Here is a 23,758-nt window from a genome sequence, read left to right as displayed (position 1 = left end):
GTGGTGGCATTTCTACATCTTTCGCCACATTTTCCATATTTCTCTGATTTATTTCTTGCGCAGGACTTTCATCAGGACTCGTTCCCATGTATGTTGGCGAGATATCTCCAACGGCACTCAGAGGGGCTTTGGGAACGCTTCATCAGCTTGCTATAGTCATAGGCATTCTTATCAGCCAGGTAAAACGGAAATGCAGCCATCCGGTTGCTGCGGCTTTCAATGTTTTAGCACAGAGCGAAACCATGGCCCAGTAAAGCTTGTCATGGTTCAAGTATTTTCCTTGACTTAAAAAAGAATGCATATTATTAACTGTAGTCAAATGAATGTTATCCAATTTGATAAAAGTTAGGGGGTGCAATTTTTTCTGTTTTTTTTTTTTTTTAATTTGTTTCTTTTTTTTGTTTGTTTTACTTGTCAATTATATCATGTTGTTTCATTTATTTAACATAAAAACAGCAAAATAAATTGTAAAGAAATACAAAACAAAATGAAGAGGCTGCGCTCCCCCTCTCCCTCATCTGAATATAACCCAGGTGAACCCAAATTTAAAATCTGAAGTTCCCTGGGCTTTCCTCCTATCTCCCCACTTTATGCATGGGTCTGCAAAAGTCCAAATAAGGCAAAAATGATCCCAAGTCACTGCTGCTCCTCCAGATCCCAATTTCAAAATAAGATTCTGGTGGACCAGCAATGACTGGGCATTGCTTCTGCCACATTTGGACAACTGCAGATCCCACAGATGGGGGTAAGATGTGTCCAGGAAGTTGAATGATAGGGGAAGGCCTGAGGGCTTCAGTTGTTCAATTTTGGTGCACCAGTTTTAAGTCAACAGGAGGGGAGGGGTGGGCTGGGGCAGGCCAGGGGTGATAGCCAGTGGCGTACCGCAGGTGGGATGGTGGGGGTGGGTCCGCCCCAGGTGCACTCTGCAAGGGGATGCAGGGAGCAGCCACATGGCTGTTGGCTCAACCGGTTCCCTGCTCCCTCTGATGTTACTTCCTGTTCCAGGACAGGGAACCGGCGGAGCTGACAGCTGCGTGACTGCTCCCAGCACCCCCAGGAGGTAAGGGCAATGCACGGGGGGGGGGGGGAAGGTGATGCACCTGGGGGGGTGTGCTGCTGCACTGGGGTAGTGCTGCACACTGGGGGGGGGAGGGGGGGAAGGTGCGCAGCGACAATCCACCCCGGGTGGCAGCCAACCTAGGAAAGCCACTGGTGATAGCTGCTTTTTTTGAAAATGAATATAAAAGAAACTAAATTTAACTTTTCCTGCTTTTATTTTATTTTATTTTTAAGATGAAATGAAAGTACATCCCTAGTAAATCTTGGGGTTGATATTCAGTGGTATTTATCCCGATAGGAGCAGTTCCTGCCTGGAGAAGTGCTGCTCACTGGAGCCAGACATGGACTTTCAATGGGATTATCTGGATAATGCTGCTGGGATAGAACTAAGATAGAACCAGGTGTTACCCAGATAGGGTTAGATACTATATATCACGCTGAAAAAATTGGCGCCAAAAAATCTACGCCTAGGAGTATTCTATAAAGCACTCCTAAATTTTAGCGTGGTTTATAGAATACACCAAGTGCCTGCCAACATGACTAAATGTAGTCACGGGCAGTTACGCCAACTAAAACGGTGTTAATGCTGGTGCCTAAGTTAGGCGCGGACAAGGTATTCTATAACAAAGCACATAGATTTTAGAAATGCCCATGACCTGCCTATTCCATACCCATGGCCACACCCCCTTTTCAGCTGTGCGCCTTAGAATTTACACTCATCACGTTACAGAATATGTTTAGACAGTTGTGGGCGTAAATTCTAATTAATGCCAGTGTCAATAATTGCTTGCTAATTAGCAGTTATCAGTCCTGACTGGCTTGTTAGAAAATTAATTTGCACACACAAATCCAGAATACGAACGGATTTGTGCATGCAACTTATGTCGTGTTACACAGAATCTGGGGGATTGCGCTGATATTCAATCCACTACCCAGATAATTACCTGGATAAAGGCTGTCTTAACTTTATCCAGGTAGTACAGTCCTCAGTATCACCATAAGCACATAAGCATCGCCATGCTGGGACAGACCAAGGGTCCATCGAGCCCAGCAACCTGTCACCGACAGCGGCCAAAAGAACAAGCAATTTGTCCTGCCCATCCTAGAAATGCTGTATTATTCCCTCGTCCATTCAATAACATTCTATGGCTTTTTCCTCCAGGAAGCCGTCCACAGTGGCGTACCAAGAGGGGGGGGCAGTGGGGGTGGTCCGCCCCGGGTGCACGCCGCTGGGGGGGTGCCGTGCGCTGGTCAGCTTTCTTCGTTTCCATGCTCCCTCTGCCCCAGAACAGGAATTGTTCCGGGGCAGAGGGAGCATGGAAACGAACGAAGCTGACCGGCGCGCGGCACCCCCCCAGCGGCATGCACCCGGGGGTTCTTTCACCATGGGGGGTCACGCTGCACTGGGGGGGCGCTGCCCCCGGGGGGCGGGGCGCATCGGCGATCCGCCCCGGGTGTCAGCCCCCCTAGGAACGCCACTGGCCGTCCAACCCCTTTTTTGAAGTCCGCTAAGTTAACCATCTTAACCACCTTTTCCGGCAGCGAATTCCAGAGTTTAACTACGCGTTGAGTGAAGAAAAATGTCCTCCGATTCGTTTTAAATTTACCACACTGCAGCTTCAATATGCCCCCTTGTCCTAATAGTCAGATAACTGCCAGTGGCCAATTTATATTGGATATTTCACACCACTATCCGGATATGGACCGGAACTAAATATCCAGACGTAAAAACCCTGCATTAACCATGTTTAAAAAAAACACTGACTGCCATGGGCTGAATATCGGGGACAGGGGAGGAGGGAAGTTTGTCTAGTTAGATACATTGCAAAGTTTAATGAATTACTTGTGTTGTCACATATTCTATTTGAACACTGCCAGACCCTCCCATCGTGATCCTTAAACAGTGAAGTTACTGCTTTTGAATGGCACCAGATTGGTAGCATTGAAGATCTAGAGTCCTAGACTTATCCTCAAAACAAGAAGTGTGTGACGAGGTAGCCTTGTTGATAGAGGGTGTCAGTCCTTTTCTGGAAGGATGCCATCTAAGGCAGGGTGGGTGGTTTAGTTCATGATACTCGCATTCTATCCTTAGCTACCATATCTCCCCTTACGTAATCTCCCCTTACGTTCCTACCCGTAACCTCCGCCCTCAAGACAAATCACTCCTTTCAGTACCCTTCTCCACCTCCGCCAACTCCAGGCTCCGCCCTTTCTGCCTCGCCTCACCCCACGCCTGGAACAAACTCCCTGAGCCCATAGGCCAGGCCCCCTCCCTGGCCATCTTCAAATCCTTGCTCAAAGCCCACTTCTTCAATGTCGCCTTCGGCACCTAACCACTATACCTCTATTCAGGAAATCTAGACTGCCCCAACTTGACATTTCGATCTTTAGATTGTAAGCTCCATTGAGCAGGGACTGTCCTTTTTGTTAATTTGTACAGCGCTGCGTAACCCTAGTAGCGATCTAGAAATGTTAAGTAGTAGTAGTAGTAGCTACCATGGTGACATTACTAGTACAAGCTGCCAGTTTGTTCCAGCTATCAGATGATATATAGTGACATAAACATCTGTCCACTAAGACCTATATTCAGATTGCCACCTTATTTCACATAGCTTTTCCATGGTAATGATTTTCAGTCATTACTGACCTCAGACAAACATGAAGAATGCCAGTGCCATTTTGGCCAAAACCCAGTCTAAAATGCACTGGCCTCAAACCAGCCAATGATATTTTCAAATACAGCACTGACAGGACAAAAATGGCTTGGGGTGGTGAGGATTTTAACTTTTTGTTACATTTGTACCCTGCACTCTCCCACTCATGGCAGGCTCAATGCAGCTTACATGGCGCAATGGAGGAGGGTTAAGTGACTTGCCCAGAGTCACAAGGAGCTGCCTGTGCCTGAAGTGGGAATCGAACTCAGTTCCTCAGGACCAAAGTCCACCACCCTAACCACTAGGCCACTCCTCCACTGTTGCTACTATTTGAGATTCTACATGGAATGTTGCTATTCCACTAGCAACATTCCATGTAGAAGTCGGCCCTTGCAGATCACCAATGTGGCCGCGCAGGCTTCTGCTTCTGTGAGTCTGGACGTGCAGGACATCAGACTAACAGAAACAGAAGCCTGCGCAGCCTTCTACATGGAATGTTGCTAGTGTAATAGCAACATTCCACGTAGAATCTCCAATAGTAGCGACATTCCATGTAGAATCTCCAATAGTATCTATTTTATTTTTGTTACATTTGTACCCTGCGCTTTCCCACTCATGGCAGGCTCAATGCGGCTTACATGGCGCAATGGAGGAGGGTTAAGTGACTTGCCCAGAGTCACAAGGAGCTGAGTGTGCCTGAAGTGGGAATCAAACTCAGTTCCTCAGGACCAAAGTCCACCACCCTAACCACTAGGCCACTCCTCCACTCTATCCCAGGGATGTGAATATAAGGTGAGGCAAAGTGGAGCAGGGTAATGCAGTATGACCCAAGAGGTGAAGGCAAGCCCGGGAGAAGCCTTTTATTATCATTTTGGAGGCATGGGTATTAGGGAAGGAGACTCGTTGTCATTTGAACACAGAATGAAAATGAATTTTCTTCATATTTTTTAAGGAGCAAAATAGGAAGGTTTGTTAAGACTTCCTTTGGAAAGTAAAGCATCATGTACTAATCCAACACATTTGATTGAATCAGATGTTCTTTCACATAAGTTTAATTTGGGGTTTGTTTGTTGTAACAAAGCATCCAAGCTACTAATCACAAGGAGACTAAGATCCACAAACAAATAAAGTCAGGCTATTTAGCTGCAATGGGAGTTCTTCATGGACAACATGATACATCAACCAATGGTGTCACTAGATGATATCACCAGTGTGTGGCTGACTTATCCTGGAGAAAATGAGTTTGCTTACCTGTAAAACAGAGATTTTCAACTTTTTTTCATCTCACAGTACACTTACACGCACTAAAATTGTCAAGGCACAACCCCACACATGGTCCAGCATCTCTCCCTCCTGTCCGCTCTCCAGTTGATGACTAGACATTTCCCCTTGTCTCTCTTGACCCCCCCCCCCCCTCTCGTGTACCTTATGAACGTTTTCTTGTCTCTAACGGTCGGCGGCAGTGAGCAGTAATTCACAAATCCTGCTCGCACCAACCATGGAGCCCTTCTCTCTGATGCTTCCTGCCTATGCGGAAAGCAGGAAGTTACATCAGAGAGAAAGCCCTGAGGTTGGCGCGAGTAGGATGTATGAACTGCTGCTCACTGCCACTGACCACTAGAGAAAAGGAATCTTTTAAAAGTCACACTCCGCTCCAGCACTAATAATGACCCTCAACTCCTTCACCACACCTGCGGACTAGCCGTGATCCAGCTGTTGAAAAATGCTGCTGTAAAAGGTTTCTCCATGCACAGTAGGATAAGTCAGCCACGCACTGGTGGCTTTGTTTTATTTATTTGTTACATTTGTATCCCACATTTTCCCACCTATTTGCGGGCTTAATGTGGCTTACATAGTACCGTACAGGCGTTCGCCAAGTCCGGTAGAGGAACAAATACAGGGTGATGTGATCGAATAGGTAGGTATGTTTCAGGCACATTAGGGTCGAGGATAGGGAAGGTTATATAGTGTCCAATACGACCTTTGGTTTTGCTGTGTTGCAGAGTTCAGGCCTTTATGTTGGGTCGGTAAGGTACGCCTTTTTGAACAGGTTGGTTCTTAGTGATTGCTTGAAGTTTACATGGTCGGAGATTGTTTTCACAGCTTTTGGCAGTGCGTTCATCCAGTGATGCTGTTAGATAACATCACCATGGGGGTCCTTTTACAAAGCCGCGGTAAAAAGTGGCTTGCGGTAGTGTGGGTGCGTCTTTTTGGAGTGCGCTGGGCCACTTTTTACCGCGGCTGGGAAAAAGGCCATTTTTTTAATGGGCTGGGAAATGGGCAAATGCGCAAAAATTAAAACTAGCACATGCCTATTTACTTCCTGAGCCCTTACCGCCAACCATTGACCTAGTGGTAAGGGCTCACGCGTTAACCATGAGGTAACCATGCAGCATGCACCAACGTGGCCGCGCTGCCGATTACTGCTGGGAACACCCCTGCTGTAGAAAATATAAAAATATTTTCTACCTTTGGATTTGCCGTGAGGCAAACTCGGAACTACCACCAGGTGTGTGCGCTACCCTGGTGGTAGTAACGATTTGGCATATGCTACCCACGGGCCCCTATGTATGATTGACTAATCCTGCTTGTCCTTGGAGAAAATATTTTACTTTGAATCCTACAGGTCTGATAAGGTTAGTCAAATACAGATACTGAGTAAAGAATGGCAACACAGATTTTGAAATACAATTCCATTCCTATTGAATTAAAGCCTAGAGCAGCTTAAGTACCTAAAGGAAACCTCTAAACAAATTCACTCCCATCCCCCCCCCCCCCCTCCCTGAGTTCAACTACTGTTAAAACTATTAGCATCTTTCATCCAATCCTCTTACATGGGAATGAGTTCTGAGGTTTATCATTAAACTCAGCACTACACAGAATGGGACAAAGCTCCAGTCGAAACTCTGATCCTTCAGTTCTGCAATTGGATACTCCATGTCCACAGGAACATTCTCACTAACGGGCAGATGATCAAAAGCCCTGCGCTGTTCCAAACAGCACTCTAAAAATAGCTCTGGAACCAGACCTTACCAGACCCATGATCAGAGATAATTGCATGCAAATTTAAGCATCCTCCCGCACTTGTTTGACAGGTCTGGGCTGTTAAAAGACCTGTCAAACACAAGGGCTGGAGGTCCATGGGACCACCAGACCCCAACTACTCCCGCCCCGAGCCAAGCGAATCGGGGTCTGGCGGACACAGAACAGAATTAGGACACATTCCCTTACTATTAACTATGCAAAAGAGAATATTTAAATTATGGTGGGTAACAAATCAATGTAATAATAAGTCCCAAAGTTTGAGAATAGCGAATAACTTCAAAACACATTATAAACTCTTAGGGGGTCTTTTACAAAGGCACATTAGCGTTTTTAGTGCACGCTAAATGCTAGAGATGCCCATAGGAATTAATGGCATTTCTAGTGTTTAGCACACACCAGGGGCATAGCCAGACTTCGGCAGGAGGGGGGTCCAGAGCCCAAGGTGAGTGGGCACATTTTAGCGCCACCAACCCCCCCTGCCGCCACCACCAACAACTTTGACCCTCCCCTTCCGAAGACCCTCTTGACCCCCCTCCCGCCATCAACCTGCCCCCGCCATCGCCTACCTTTGCTGGCGGGGGACCCCAACCCCCACCAGCCGAGGTCCTCTTCTTCTGGCGCAGGGCTTCATTCTGGTTCTGTGAGTCTGACATCCTGCACGTACAACGTGCAGGACATCAGACTCACAGAAGCAGAACAAAGCCTTGCGCTGGAAGAAGAGGACCTCGGCTGGCGGGGGTTGGGGTCCCCCGCCAGCAAAGGTAGGGGACAGCAACGCTTATTTTTAGCACGTATTAAAAATGCTAATGTGCCTTTGTAAAAGGTGCCCTAAACTAATAATTGGTGATAAATGAAACCATCAGAATATTGAACCGCGTGTGCAACCGATAATGTTTGACTGTTGATCAGTCCCACATGTCTATTAATGCGTGCATTATTTTTTGAGCTTTTTTATGCAGCAAATAAAAACAGAGGCTATTATTTTTTTATTTTTATTTTTTTACATTTTTTATAAGTATAGCAAATCAAAACAGAAATGGAGATCTAACTTGCACTTAAATTGCAGAGCTCAAACGCGGTTATCTTAGAAGACCGCTCAAAATACAATCGCTATCTTAACCCACATGGGGCTAAGTTTCATTGCTGTAACTTCCTCAGGGACTGCTATGCTGTAATACAATTCGCTTGCAACCTTCAGTGGGGGTTTTTTTTGTTACATTTGTACCCCGCGCTTTCCCACTCATGGCAGGTTCAATGCGGCTTACATATTATATACAGGTACTTATTTGTACCTGCGGCAATGGAGGGTTAAGTGACTTGCCCAGAGTCATTCTGACAAGTGGTGATTCTACAATGCAGTTTCATAACTATTGGGGGTAATATTCACCCCCACTGCAGTCTGCAGATCTATGTGCAAACCTTGTTGCACGCAACTCAAAAGGGGGTGTGGCCAGGGGCATTCCCTAAGGATGTGTGCAGTATTACTGAATACCAGGGATCCGCACCTAAATTTTGCGCCAGTATTTACATCAGGTTTCAGTTAGAGTAAATCCTCGCACCCAAAGATTGACGAGGAAACCGGCTCTAAGTGCTATTCTATAAATGGGACCCAACTCAGAGTGCCCTTTTAGTCTAGCGCCCCCTGTGGATTTTTTTCAGTGCCATTTTTTGAGTGTCATTTACTGAATCTTGTCCTTAGTGCTGGTTCTGCCCAAGCTTCACCCCTGGACTGCCCCTAACTTAGGGGTCCTTTTTTTTTATTTGTTGCATTTGTATCCCACATTTTCCCACCTTTTTGCAGGCTCAATGTGGCTTACATGGTACCGTAATCGGCGTTAACCAATTTCGGTATGAACAAATGCAAGTTGCGATTAATATCAAGGTGATATTATGGTAGAGTGAGATACATGTATGGTAAAGACAATTGGGGAGAACTTAGAGAGGGAAAGGAAGAGTTAAGATATGTCCGTTACGATCTTTGGTTAAGTTGTGTCGCAGATGTCCAGGTTTTTTTATGTTGGGTCGGTGGGGTAAGCCCTTCTGAACAGTTCTGTTTTTAGTGCTTTCCGGAAAGTGGTCGAGTGTGGTTTTTACTACTTTTGGTAGTGCGTTCCACAATTGTGCGCTCAGGTAGGAAAAGCTGGAAGCATAGGTGGATTTGTATTTGAGTCCTTTGCTGCTTGGGTAATGGAGGTTTAGGTATGATCGTGCTGATTTTATGGTGTTTCTGGGTGGTAGGTTGATGAGGTCTGTCATGCATCCCGGTACCTCGCCGTAGATGATTTTCTGAACTGTCGTACAGATTTTGAATGCGATACATTCCTTAATTGGAAGCCAGTGCAGTTTTTCTCGTAGTGGTTTGGCGCTGTCAAAACGTGTTTTTCCATATACAGTATAAGCCGTGCTGCTGTGTTTTGGGCGGTTTGAAGTTTCTTTATGATTTGTTCTTTGCATCCCGCATAGATTCCGTTACAATAGTCTGCGTGGCTTAGCACCATTGATTGTACAAGGTTGTGAAATATTTTCCTTGGGAAGAATGGTTTCACACGTTTTAGTTTCCACATTGAGAGAAACATTTTCTTTATGGTGAGTTTAGCTTGGGACTCTAGTTGGAGGTTACGGTCGATTTGTTACTCTGAGAATTTTCAAGCTGTCTGAAATAGGGAGGGTGTATCCTGGAGTGTTAATGTTACTAAGGTGCGCTGAAAAATGGCTTGCGGTAGTGTAGGCATGGGTTTTGGCTATGCGCCGATCCATTTGGTTTGGCTGAGTCCCTGTTCGCAGACCCAGTACTTTTTAGCATCCTCGCACTCAAATTTGGTTTGACATTCAGCAGAGGATTTTTTTACCGACCCCTGAGGAAGGCTTTTTACGCCGAAACACGGACCGTGTAGGGTCCCAATAAAACTTTGTTTGGAGCTCTTACTCCTATGTTTTGGCTGGTCACTTGGACTTGGTTTTCTTCCACCCTTTGTTTGCTCCGATCCATTTTTCAACATGCCTGTAAAAAAGGCCTTTTTCAAATTTTTGCCCCAAATGAACCTGCATCAAAATCAAAATTGCAGCGCGTCCATTTTGGGTCTGAGACCTTACCGCTAGCCATCAACCTACCGGTAAAGTCTCACATGGTAACCAGGTGCTAATGACCTATACGCATCAAATGCCACTTGGCGCGTGTCTGAAAATAAAAATTATTTTTCAGACGTGCGTATCGGACGCGCACCAAAAATGAAATTACCGTAAGATCCATGTGGTAGCCGGGTGGTAACTCCATTACATGCCCCCTACATCGCATGCCCCCTACTAGGACTAGGGGGCATGCGATGAAACTACAGTGTAGTAAATTTAAAACAAAACGGAGAAAATGTTTCTTTACGCAATGCATAATTAAACTCTGGAATTCGTTGCCGGAGAACATGGTGAAGGCGGTTAGCTTGGCAGAGTTTAAAAAGGGGTTAGACGGTTTCCTAAAGGACAAGTCCATAAACCACTACCAAATGGACTTGGGAAAAATCCACAATTCCAGGAATAACATGTATAGAATGTTTGTACGTTTGGGAAGCTTGCCAGGTACCCTTGGCCTGGATTGGTCGCTGTCGTGGATAGGATGCTGGGCTCGATGGACCCTTAGTCTTTTCCCAGTGTGGCATTACTTATGTACTTATGTTGGCGTGCATTGGGTGCACGTAGACGCTTATGCGGCTTAGTAAAAGGACCTTGTAGCCAGTTAGGGAATGGTCAGTTAGCAGAGATATCCATTGGTACTATCCAGTTAAGTGTCACTGAAAATCAGTGGACAGCTAGTTAAGCAGGATTTAACCAGGCAGGACCCTCTCCTGCCCGGTTAAACCCTGTTGAATATTAACCTCATTATTTTCAACTGGTGCACATGAGCTGGTGTAAATGTACATGGCTGAAGTGGCCATATCAGCATGTAAATGACCCTTTATAAAACACTGACAGGCGTAAGAGTACATGACAGGATATGATGGCGTATATACTTTGCTAGTGGGCATGAACTCTGAGCTCTAGGAGATCAAAGTGCCGCACGAAAGACTCCTGAAGAAATTGCAGAGTCATGGAATCGGAGGTAGGGTATTATTATGGATTAAGAACTGGTTGAAAGATAGGAAGCAGAGAGTAGGATTGCGTGGCCAGTATTCTCAGTGGAGGAGGGTAGTTAGTGGGGTCCCGCAGGGGTCTGTGCTGGGTCCGTTGCTTTTTAATGTATTTATAAATGACCTAGAGATGGGAATAACTAGTGAGGTAATTAAATTCGCCGATGACACAAAATTATTCAGGGTCGTCAAGTCGCAGGAGGAATGTGAACGATTACAGGAGGACCTTGCGAGACTGGGAGATTGGGCGTGCAAGTGGCAGATGAAGTTCAATGTTGACAAGTGCAAAGTGATGCATGTGGGTAAGAGGAACCCGAATTATAGCTACGTCTTGCAAGGTTCCGCGTTAGGAGTTACGGATCAAGAAAGGGATCTGGGTGTCGTCGTCGATGATACGCTGAAACCTTCTGCTCAGTGTACTGCTGCGGCTAGGAAAGCGAATAGAATGTTGGGTGTTATTAGGAAGGGTATGGAGTCCAGGTGTGCGGATGTTATAATGCCGTTGTATCGCTCCATGGTGCGACCGCACCTGGAGTATTGTGTTCAGTACTGGTCTCCGTATCTCAAAAAAGATATAGTAGAATTGGAAAAGGTACAGCGAAGGGCGACGAAAATGATAGTGGGGATGGGACGACTTTCCTATGAAGAGAGGCTGAGAAGGCTAGGGCTTTTTAGCTTGGAGAAGAGACGGCTGAGGGGAGATATGATAGAAGTGTATAAAATAATGAGTGGAATGGATCGGGTGGATGTGAAGCGACTGTTCACGCTATCCAAAAATACTAGGACTAGAGGGCATGAGTTGAAGCTACAGTGTGGTAAATTTAAAACGAATCGGAGAAAATGTTTCTTCACCCAACGTGTAATTAGACTCTGGAATTCGTTGCCGGAGAACGTGGTAAGGGCGGTTAGCTTGACGGAGTTTAAAAAGGGGTTAGATAGATTCCTAAAGGACAAGTCCATAGACCGCTATTAAATGGACTTGGAAAAATTCCGCATTTTTAGGTATAACTTGTCTGGAATGCTTTTACGTTTGGGGAGCGTGCCAGGTGCCCTTGACCTGGATTGGCCACTGTCGGTGACAGGATGCTGGGCTAGATGGACCTTTGGTCTTTCCCAGTATGGCACTACTTATGTACTTATGTACTTAAATCTGTATTGGCACCATTGGATGACATTAGCCATGTTTAGCTGGCTTATCTGCTGTCCATGGAGAACCCAAGTTACAGGTAAGTAACCTAACTTTTCAAAAGAGATATGTTCTGAGTCAACGATATTGAAATGCCACTTCTGCCCATAGAGGCATCTGTAACTCTGTACTTGTCATTTCAGATTATTGGCCTTAGCTTCCTACTGGGAAGTGAGCAGTTCTGGCCCCTGTTGCTTGCCCTCTCTGGTGTTCCTGCTATCCTGCAAATCATTCTGCTGTTCTTCTGTCCAGAAAGCCCAAGATACCTTTACATTAACCTTGGACAGGAAGATAAAGCTAGAAAAAGTAAGACTTCCGTTCATGAACCTTTCTGTTTATTTAGAAATGTAAAATGCTCACATGAACTGCATTACCTTTTTGCTTATTCCAAGCTTTTAACAGTGGTCCTTTGAAACTGAGACTCAGCCCTTTGTTAATCAGCAGGCCAGATGGTGTTCAGTGGAAAATAAGGAACCTGTTTACTAAGGTGTGCTAGCATTTTTAGCACACGCTAAACGCTAGAGACATCCATATATTCCTATGGGTGTCTCTAGTGTTAGTGCGCGCTAAAAACGCTAGCGCGCTAATAGCGTGGCTTAGTAAACAGGGCCCTAAGAGAGTGAAAGGCTGATTTTACATGGGTCAGCTGCAGTGGCGTACCGAGGGCTGGCCGGTGGGGGCGGTCCACCCCAGGTGCACGCTGCAGGAGGGGTGCTGGTTCCCTGCTCCCTCTGCCCGGGAACAGGAAGTAACAGCAGAGGGAGGAGGGAACCAGAGGAGCCGACAGATCCCTGCACCCCTCCTGTAGCATGCACCTGGGGTGGACCGCCCCTACCGCCCAGCCCTCGGTACGCCACTGCAGCTGCACCCAAGCAGGTAAGAAGAATGCACCTGTGGGGGGGGGGGGGCTTGGAGGTGATGCACTGGGGGGGATGGTGATGCGCCAGGAGGGTGGGGGACGGATGAAGCTGCACCGGGGGGGGGGGGGGGGGGGGGTTGCACAGCGGTGATCCGCCCCGGGTGGCAGCCAACCAAGGAACGCTACTGGTCAGCTGTGCTCAGTTCTCACGAATGCTCAATTCATGTGCAAGATCGGAGCATGTGCAGAGTTCTGGCAGTGATGGCTGAGAGTACAGGCACTGACTGCCATGGTATTCTGATGGCCTATTAGTTTGGGCTGAGGATTATCTACAGCTGGCAGAGTTTGGGGATCCCTGCCAACTTCACCAGCGGTGCGCACTGCTTCTGGGTGGGCTCCCTGCTCTTCTTGCCCTGCCCCTGCCAACCAAAGTATTAATTTTTTAACTTTAGTGGGGTGGGGGAGCAGGAGGGAAGGCAAGGGTGGGGAATGGGCAGAGTAAGCAGGGGACAGAAAGGAAATGCTTCATGTCCACTCATTCCACTCCGTGGCCCACCCAAAAGTTGCCTTCTGGCAGCCACTGTTTTGAACATGTAAATTCTGGAACTTGCACTTGCATAAGTGCCAAATTCTACAAATCCAGGAAGAGAAAATTAATGAGCCAAGCAAAAAGCTCATAATTTTTGTATTTTTGAGGTGGCTTTAAACAGTAGCTGGCATGCCTGCCTTAAGGCAGGTATAATAAATACCAATATCTAGATTTTTTTCAGGGTGTAAAATCAAAATACATGCACACCTTTTGGTCCTGCTGAAAGTAGAGGTATAGCCAGACAAAATGTGTGTGTATGGGGGGGCATATTTTGCCTCGTCTCCTCACCGCCCTTGACCCCCGCTGTAACCCCACATACCTGGGCTAGTGGGGGTCCCCAAGCCCTACCAGCAGAAGCTTTCCTGCAGCGATATTCACTGCCACGTTGCCTGCCCTGTTTTCCCGCCCCGGCGCGCATGCTCGTTTTTAGTGAAACAGAGCATACGTGAAGCTCATGCATGCTTAACTTCATTAAAAAATACCATGCGCATGGGGGAGGGGGAAAGCAGAGCAGGCAGCGTGGCAGCAAATATTGCCAAAGGAACGCTTCTGCTGGTGAGGCGAGGCGTGATGACCCCTGCCAGCCAAACCAACAGACCTTGAAGAACCCTGAACCCAAATGGGGGGTGGGGGTGAGGTCCCCAAGGCCCCTGTGGCTAAGCCACTGACTCAAAGTATGCCCTCTCAAACAGCCCCCTCAAAACTTTGCATGCTGTGGATCTACAGTGAGGTAGTATTCAGCCTGCGGTGGTGAGCAGCTTATAAGCTGCTTCGAGCCATGGGCTGACTTAACCTCGAATATTCAATGTCAGGGGCATGCACAGCTCTGGCATTGAATATCCAGGTATGACCGCCGACCTGGAAGTTAACCAGGCATCGGACAATATTCAGATCTCTGCCCAGTTAATTTGCCACATAAAATTAGGACAACCGTTTTGCTTTCCAAACTTTATGCTGTTACTTAGCCAGTTAAAGGACTGAAAATCACCGCTAACCTGCTAAGTTTCTGCTCTAACCTAATTCCACCCCTGGACCCCCCCACCCCACCCCCAGCAAACTAGTCTGTTTTGGCATAGGTGGTTAGACGGAATGTTCAGTGGCACTATCCAGTTGCCACTCCATGTCTTCAGAGAGCCCCACACAAGAGATTTAAACAGCCAGGAGCCTCTCCTGGCTAAGTCACTTTGAATAATGACCCCAATGTGAATAGAAGCTTTTTGAAAATTTCGATTTACATATTTAGACGCATTTGCACATAGAAAAACTGCTATTCACGTGTGTGAATACCGTGCAAGTCTTCTAAAATAACCTGACACGATATTAATGATTATTTTGTGCCCTAGTAAATCAGAGCAGACTTTGGCTAGAACTACCTAATCATGAAAGACTCCACAAAGTCCACAGTACAAATTGCAACATTGAGCAATAATGACACCAAGATCTGTAACAGAGTGGACAGCCGGGAGGGAGTGGAAAACATGAAAAAGGATCTGAGGAAGCTAGAAGAATGGTCTAAGGTTTGGCAATTAAAATTCAATGCGAAGAAATGCAAAGTGATGCACTTAGGGAATAGAAATCCTCGGGAGACGTATGTGTTAGGCGGGGAGAATCTGATAGGTACGGACGGGGAGAGGGATCTTGGGGTGATAGTAGCTGAGGATCTGAAGGCGACGAAACAGTGTGACAAGTCGGTGGCCGTAGCTAGAAGGTTGTTAGGCTGTATAGAGAGAGGTGTGACCAGCAGAAGAAAGGGGGCGTTCATGCCCCTGTATAAGTCATTGGTGAGGCCCCACCTAGAGTATTGTGTTCAGTTTTGGAGGCTGTACCTTGCGAAGGATGTAAAAAGAATTGAAGCGGTGCAAAGAAAAGCTTCGAGAATGGTAAGGGATTTGCGTTACAAGACGTATGAGGAGAGACTTGATGACCTGAACATGTATACTCTGGAAGAAAGGAAACGGTATAAAAGAAAAAAGCATTGGCATGTTGTTAAAAAAGAAATCCAGTACATAATACTTATGAGCAAAATCTGTTCGTTGACCCACAAGATAATCTATGGGGAAGCCCCTGCTTATATGCTGGATTTGATACATCTACCTTCTAGAAGTGCTTCTGTGGCGGCTCGATCCTACCTCAATTTACACTACCCTAGTTGCAGGAACGTTAAATATAAATTACTTTTTGCATCAACCTTCTCGTACGACAGTCCGAAATCCTGGAATGTTCCAGGATTGAGGACCACCAGCTCTTCAAGTCATCCTTAAAGACATTTTTATTCAAGAATGCTTACCCCACTGCCAATACTTAAACCAAGTCTCCCTCATCCCCCATCTTATCCACATGTTCATTCCCCTTCCTTTTGACTTTATTGAACCCGTTCCTCATTGATTTCTACCTGTTTGTAAATTTGTAAGCCACATTGAGCCCGCTCTTGTGGGATAATGCGGGGTATAAATGTACCAAATAAATAAATAAACTTGAGGCATAAGGAGAATGCTCCCAAAGCCATCTTCTTCTAATCCAGAAATGATCGCAATTGTTCCGGACCCCCAAGTACTTGGTTATTTATTTATAAGGAGAGCATAGCAAAAAAACAAAGTACCGTGTTTCCCCGAAAATAAGACACTGTCTTATATTAATTTTTGCTCCCCAAGACCCCCTAGGTCTTATTTTCAGGGGAGGCCTTATTTTTTGGGGAAACATCGGGTCGCCCCCCCCCCCACCTGAGCTCCCCCCCAAAACCGAGATCGCCAGCTCCCCCCCCCTCGATCGCCGGCTCCCCCCGCCCTCAGTCGCTCCCGGAACTAACCTCTTAAATGCTTCCTTTCACCATTCATCTTCGCACTCGCAGCAAGCAGCAGGGCAGGCCACTCCTTCCTTCCGTGTCCCGCCCTCGCATGACGTAACGTAACGTCAGGCGAGGGCGGGACACGGAAGGAAGGAGTGGCCTGCCCTTCTGCTTGCGGCGAGTGCGAAGGTGAAAGGAAGCGTTTAAGAGGTTAGTTCTGGGAGCGACTGAGGGCGGGGGGAGCCGCCGATCGAGGGGGGGAGCCGCCGATCGAGGGTGGGGGGCTGACCCCGATGTTTCCACGAAAAATAAGGCCTCCCCTGCTAGGTCTTATTTTTGGGGGAGGCCTTATATTTTCAAATTGCAGCAAGACCTCTACTAGGTTTTATTTTCGGAGGATGTCCTATTTTCGGGGAAACACGGTAGTTCCCAATGCCAAGGTCCTCCTTTGCTTTTTACATGTCTGACTTATTAGGACATTCAAACTGTAAGGTCCAATTCAGCAGCCTAGTGGCACTGTTGCACACTGCCATGCAGAAGGCCCCTGGTTCGCAGCCCTGCAAAAGTGAATTAAGACACCACTGGGTCACCAAGACTTTGGAGGCTTTTCTTTGTAGTACAAAAGCCAAGTGGCAGCCTGTGGCCACAGGACAACATATGAAGTGCATGTAAACAAACCTGTAAATCTATTAATCAGTAGGGGCCAGGGCTCCCATAACTGAGAGCCAAATTCATAACAGACAAATAGTATACGGATCAAATATGAACTGTATCATTCATTCTTTATTATTTCAATAATGTTGACCATATAACAGTCAACCTAGAGGCTTGGGGGGGGGGGGGGGGGAGATTGTTTAGAGAGGATATGTTTGCTATGTGCATTGAGTAATGCAGCATTGGGTTGGGTGTTCCTTTTCCCTTATCAGCTGGCACTGGAGATACTGTGGAGACAGCTCCTGGAGGTGGAAGGGTTATTGTCATTGCTCAAAGGTGACACTTAGTGGCTGAACTTAGGATCCGTGATTGAGGGCTGTAAAAGAGTCCTGGTCCATGGTCCAACCAAATTGTTGCAAATTAACGGAGCTCCAAAAGATAGATGTTTTTCTGCAAATATGGTACAAAATGAAAATGTCTAGGGCCAAATTAAAACGTTTCAATTATGACTAAGTGACCAAAAGGGTCCTAAATGATCAAATGACCACTGGAGGAATCAAGGTATATACCCCCTTACTCCCGCAGTGGTCACTGACCCCCTCCCACCCCCCAAAGCTGTGAAAGAAACAGTACATACCTGTGTCTATGACGGCTTCGGATGTTATGTCCTGTCCTATTACAGCGACAAGCAGGTACCTGGAGTAGCCTAGTGGTTGATGCAGTGCACTGTAGAGAGGGGGACCCAGGCCCTAACCAATTCTAACTAGTTCCCTTGTGGAGGAAAGTGGGGGCCCTCCAAAACCCTACCAAAAACCTACGGCATAAGATCTATTGTAGTGGTGTGCAGCTGGGTACCGTAGATTTCTGATGGGTTTTGGAGGGCTCATCACAGGGGCGTAGCCAGACAGCAGATTTTGGGTGGGCCTAGGCAAGAAGTGGGTGGGCACCAAATGTTCTCTTGCCCACCCCCACAGCAAAAAAATATCTTAGCTGGTGGGAAAATGCTTCTCTCCAGTCTCCACCTTGGTCGTCTGCAGCAGGCATGCGCTGAAAACTGAGCATGCGAAGGTGTCAGCATTGTGGAGAGCAGTGTTTTCATTACCCTGTGCTACTGTTGGATGGGCCTGAGCCCTAAGTGGGTGGGCCCCGGCCCACCCAGGCCCACCTGTGGCTACGCCACTGGCTCATCATACAATATAAAGGGGTAATGGTGAGATATGTACTTAAAACCTTTTATGTGAAGTCCACTGCAGTGACCCACAGGGTGCCCCACTCTTCTGCTGGGATGTTTGTGTGGGCAATCTACTAAGAATGCTGCCCCCCCCCCCCCCCCAGATCCCAATGGCTTATTCTTGAGCATTGTTAGATGCACTAAGCACAAAAATATCTAGCAAATGGCCATTTTTTGAAACAAAAAGTTGCACATTTTTCTGGTTTTAAATGGCCACGTTCACTACTGGAGTTTTGGACATTTTTCGCAAAATGTCCACAATCAGATTTAGACGTCATATAGAAAATGCCCCTCCGCGTCTCCCAGAATCTGAATCACAGCACTGGTTCTGCATACGTTGGAAGCCCAAAAGAGGAGAAAACTGCTGGATCCGAAAGAATTTCTTTTTGGCAACTTACTTGTGTCTGTTCAGCCCTTTTTCCCAGAGCTCCTCCATTTAGCTCAGGGTAGGCAATTCCAGTCCTTGAGAGATCCCAAGGCAGGTCATCGGATTTTCAGGATATGCACAATGAATATGCAGGAGATAGATTTTCATGGTATGCAAATCTATTTCCTGCGTATTCATTGTGGATATCCTGCGCAAACCTGACTTGCCTGGGGCTTTTGAGGTCCAGAATTGTCTACCCCTGATTTAGATGATAGAGAAATTTTCAGGTGTGTTCATAATCAGTTCACATCACGTACATCAATCAGTTACAAGACATATGAGGAGAGACTTGCTGAACTAAACATGTATACTCTGGAGGAAAGGAGAAACAGGGGTGATATGATACAGACGTTCAAATATTTGAAAGGTATTAATCCGCAAACGAACCTTTTCCGGAGATGGGAAGATGGTAGAACGAGAGGACATGAAATGAGATTGAAGGGGGGCAGACTCAAGAAAAATGTCAGGAAGTATTTTTTCACGGAGAGAGTAGTGGATGCTTGGAATGCCCACCAGCGAGAGGTGGTGGAAATGAAAACGGTAACAGAATTCAAACATGCGTGGGATAAGCATAAAGGAATCCTGTGCTGAAGGAAATGGATCCTCAGGAGCTTAGTCAAGATCGGGAGGCGGGGCTGGTGGTTGGGAGGTGGGGATAGTGCTGGGCAGACTTATACGGTCTGTGCCCTGAAGAGCACAGGTACAAATCAAAGTAGGGTATACACAAAAAGTAGTAAATATGAGTTATCTTGTTGGGCAGACTGGATGGACCGTGCAGGTCTATTTCTGCTGTCATCTACTATGTTACTATGTTACATCATAAGGTATGTCTAATATGTTGCAAGCATAGGAGCCAGTTCTATGGGTGCTTGAACACCCCCAATATTGAGAAAATGTCTTGACTGTGTCCAGGGAGAGGCCATTTCCATAGGGATTAGCACCCCCAATCATTTTGAAAAGTTGCCTCCTAGAGTTGCAACCGCAAGCATGTATTTGCAAAAAGGAATTAGGATCTGAATGCCTAACCTACTTGAAAATGTTCCATTATATCTTTTTATTTCTTTTGGAGTAATGAGTTTGCATTGGAATCAAGCTTCTCATTTCCAGGGCATTCTTTAAATCCTTACCTAAAATACACTGCAGACTGGTTACTATTAATTATAGTTGCTGTGATTCGTACTTTGAAATCAGGTGCTCAAAAACTAATGCATATAGATACATCATGCAGCATTTTTCAGTTCTACTGAATTTCAGGTCTACGGTTGGTCTTCACCCATCTGTCTGTCCAGTTTCTAACAAGCGTTATTGCACTGTCAGACAAATGGGAAGAACAGACGTCCGCACTGGCTGTAATTAAGAGCGCTAACCATGTATTGTAACCTGCTTTCTAGGCTTGAGAAGGCTCAGAGGAGAATTTGATCCCTCCAAGGACATTGCAGAGATGAAGAAAGAAAGAGAAGAGGCAGCAAGTGAGAAGAAGGTCTCCATTCTGCAGCTCCTGAAGTCCATCAGTTACCGGCAGCCGCTCGTAATTGCACTGGTCCTCCATATTTCTCAGCAGTTTTCTGGAATCAATGCAGTAAGTTCCCCCCCCCCCCTCCCAAATTCATTTCAAGATCCATAACATTTCTGCAGCTGCTTGTTTAAAGCTTTCATATAGCAAGCTGAACAATTTGTCTGATGAATGAAAAGCAGTATTAACCAGGGGCGTATCTGCGTGGGGCCACAGGGGCCTGGGCCCCCGCAGATTTCGCCCTGGCCCCCCTCCCCGCCGTCAACCCTCCCCCGCTGCTTACTTTTGCTGGCGGGGTCCGACCCGCAATCTTCATATTTCGGCTTCCTCCGTGGCCATGTGCTTCCAGGAAGTAACGCTGCAGCGCTGATTCGTTGACGTCAGACGCCGAACTAGATTCAACGAATCAGCGCTGCAGCGTTACTTCCTGGAAGCACATGGCCACGGAGGAAGCCGAAATATGAAGATTGCGGGTCGGACCCCGCCAGCAAAAGTAAGCAGCGGGGGAGGGTTGACGGCGGGGAGGGGGTGGAGAGAGGCGGCGGCGGCGGCGGGGGGGGGGGGGGAGGCAAAAATGTGCCCCCCCTCTCTGGCTCTGGCCCCCCCTACCGCCGGATTCCAGATACGCCCCTGGTATTAACAAAGATTACAAAAAGGCTCCATTTCAATGCAAAAATGAATTGCTGAGATCTGTAAACTCAGTGGGTTTTTTAATCCTTTTTTTTTTCATTACATCAAAGAATAATGGAAAGCAAATATCTAAGGAAATGCATCAGTAAAAGAAACTTAAGCGTCACACTCGTTAGTCAAATTCAAGGGGATGCAACACATACAGATCAATAGTCAAAAGCGCTGATCATTGCCACCTAAAAAGCAATTATTGACACAAATTGGCATTAATTAGATTTACATGCAGAACTGTCTAAGCATATTCTATAATGTGAGGCACGTAAATTCTAAGTCACGTGGAGGGACATAATCGAACGGGGGCGCCCATCTCTATGGACGGCCCCGTAAAGAAGTGTTCCCGACCGTATTATCAAAACAAGATGGGCAGTATCTTTTGTTTCGATAATACGGTCAGGATCGGCCAAATTTGGGTCGACCTTAGAGATGGTCGCCCTCAGATATGGCCGGCATTGGTTTTCGTCGATAATGGAAACCGAGGCCGGCCATCTCAAAACCGGCCAAATCCAAGCTCTTTGGTCATGGGAGGAGCCAGCACTTGTAGTTCACTGGTCCCCCTCACATGCCAGGACACCAACCGGGCACCCTAAGGGGCACTGCAGTGGACTTCATTAATTGCTCCCAGGTACATAGCTCCCTTCCCTTGGGTGCTGAGCCCCCCAAAATCCACTACTCACTACTGTACACCACTACCATAGCCCTTATGGGTGAAGGGGGGCACCTACATGTGGGTACAGTGGGTTTTGGAGGGCTCACATTTACCACCACAAGTGTAATAGGTAGGGGGGATGGGCCTGGGTCCGCCTGCCTGAAGTGCACTGCACCCACTAAAACTGCTCCAGGGACCTGCGTACTGCTGTCATGGAGCTGGGTATGACATTTGAGGCTGGCCGCGCAGCTCAGCCCCTCCATGGCCTGCTGCAGGAAGGCTCCGATGCGGCTCGATCGTAGCAGGAGAGTGAAGTTGAGGACGTCCATCCAAAAAGACATCCTTTTTGGACATCCTCCCCTCTCTCCCCCCCCCTCCCCCCCGCAATAATAAAAACATCCTTTTTGGACGCCCTTCACTCAGCTGAGAGACCTGGACTCAGCTAAGCGCGTTGTGATTGGCTCAAAGACTTCAAGGTCTCTCAGCTGAGTGAAGCACATCCAAAAAGGACGTTTTTATTATTGGGGGGGGGGGGGGAGGACATCCAAAAAGGACGTCTTTTTGGATGGACATCCTCAACTGCACTCTCCTGCTACGATCGAGCCGCATCGGAGCCTTCCTGCAGCAGGCCCTGGAGGGGGTGAGCTGCGCGGCTTCTTCCTTTTGGGTGGCACAGAGGCGTATTTGGCATGCGCAGAGCAGCCAGCATAACGCTTGGAATTGGATGACTGGGGTAAGCTTCAAGGAGGCTTCCCTTCAAAACTTGGAAAATACATCTCCAATGGGCCTGAGTTTGCAAAAGCACTATTTCTATTCTGTGTCTAGTCCCATCCTGTGTGCATGCTTTTAAAAAAAAGTTTTGGAATTTCAATCACGGAACAAAATGAACCAGAAAATAAAATGCTAAACAAAGCCGGTTCCTGTACCCCAGTTAATTATTCATTGTCACTTACAGATCTTTTATTACTCCACGAACATTTTTAAGAAAGCTGGAGTTGGACAACCAGTTTATGCAACCATCGGAGTGGGCGTGGTGAACACAGTGTTCACTGTAATCTCAGTAAGTAACGCAGCTTCCATTTTAACTATTGTTTGGTTTCCTTCTGCACAGATGGGATTGTATTCAATGACAAATCATAGAATTCCATGTCATTGACGTAGAACAATGTTTTCTACCACCAAAGACAGACAGGGCTGGCTTAGCACTGGGCAAGACTAGGTCATTGCCTAGGGTGGCAGTTTTAGGGGGTGGAGGTAGTAAAAAAGAGCTGCAGTCAAAGCAAAACTGACAGCCATACAAATGGAAAATCAAAAGGGGGGGTCTTTTACTACGGCGCACTAACGTTTTTAGCTTGTACTAAATATAGGTGCACGCTAAACGCTAGAGACGCCCATAGGAATACATTCGCATCTCAAGCATTTAGAGTGTGCCTATTTTTAGCGCGCACTAAAAACGCTGGTGTGCCTTATAAAAGACCCCCTTATATATCATGCCAAGATTTCCATGCGGCAGGGCCACCGAGAGGGGGGGCAGGGGGGACAAAATTCCCCAGGCCTCCAAGAGGGGCACGGTGCTGGGGTCAGGCTGCCGGCGCTACAGTTCTCGGTCTCACCTGCCTGCCTCCTCGGCTCCAGGCCCCCTTCATTCGAAGCGGCAGTCACAGATCGCCTCCCTTCGGGCCTTCCCTCCCTGTGTCCCGCCCTCACGGAAACCAGAAGTTACATCAGACGAGGGCGGGACAAAGGGAGGAAAGGCCAGAAGAGAGGAGATCTGCAACTGCCGCCTTGAATGCAGGGGGCCCGGAGCTGTGGAGGCAGGCAGGTGAGACCGCGGACTGCAGTGGCAGGGGGAGCGACGGGGGGCGGCAGCGGCGGGGGCGGACGCGGGGCAGCCTAGTCTCTCGGTGACCCTGCCATGCGGAAATCGAAGTGTATGCCATAACAATGCACATAGCCTAATTGGTTAAAAAGGCAATCAGTGCTGATGATTGCCATTTAACAAGCAATTATTGACACCAATTGGCATTAATTAGAATTTACGCGCAGAACTGTCTAAGTATATGTGCATTAATTCTAAGTCGCATAGTTGAAAAGGGGGTGCGGCCATGGGCATGGAATGGGTGGGTCATGGACATGTCTAAAATCTACGCACGTGGATATAGAATACACCCAGACTGCGCCTAATTCAGGTGTCAGCATTTACATCAGGTTTTACTTGGCATAACTTTCCATGTCTAAATTTAGTTGTGAGGACCAGCGCTTAGCGTATTCTATAAACCATGCAGAAATGTAGGCTTATTCT

At 47.1% G+C, this 23,758-nt stretch overlaps 1 protein-coding gene across 1 annotated transcript in view; it reads left to right on the top strand.

Annotated features, from left to right (window-relative positions):
• Positions 1-23,758, top strand: part of SLC2A2 (solute carrier family 2 member 2) — a 75,545-nt gene that overhangs the window by 20,374 nt on the left and 31,413 nt on the right. Inside the window, exons 5-8 of the mRNA XM_030216915.1 lie at positions 64-179; positions 12,206-12,368; positions 19,999-20,186; positions 22,412-22,516. Coding sequence (XP_030072775.1) covers positions 64-179; positions 12,206-12,368; positions 19,999-20,186; positions 22,412-22,516 — 572 coding nt within the window. The remainder of the gene's footprint in view (positions 1-63; positions 180-12,205; positions 12,369-19,998; positions 20,187-22,411; positions 22,517-23,758) is intronic.

Source organism: Microcaecilia unicolor, chromosome 10 (genome assembly GCF_901765095.1).
Source record: "Microcaecilia unicolor chromosome 10, aMicUni1.1, whole genome shotgun sequence".
Classification (NCBI taxonomy): Eukaryota; Metazoa; Chordata; class Amphibia; order Gymnophiona; family Siphonopidae; genus Microcaecilia; species Microcaecilia unicolor.
This window is presented reverse-complemented; position numbering and strand designations above follow the sequence as displayed.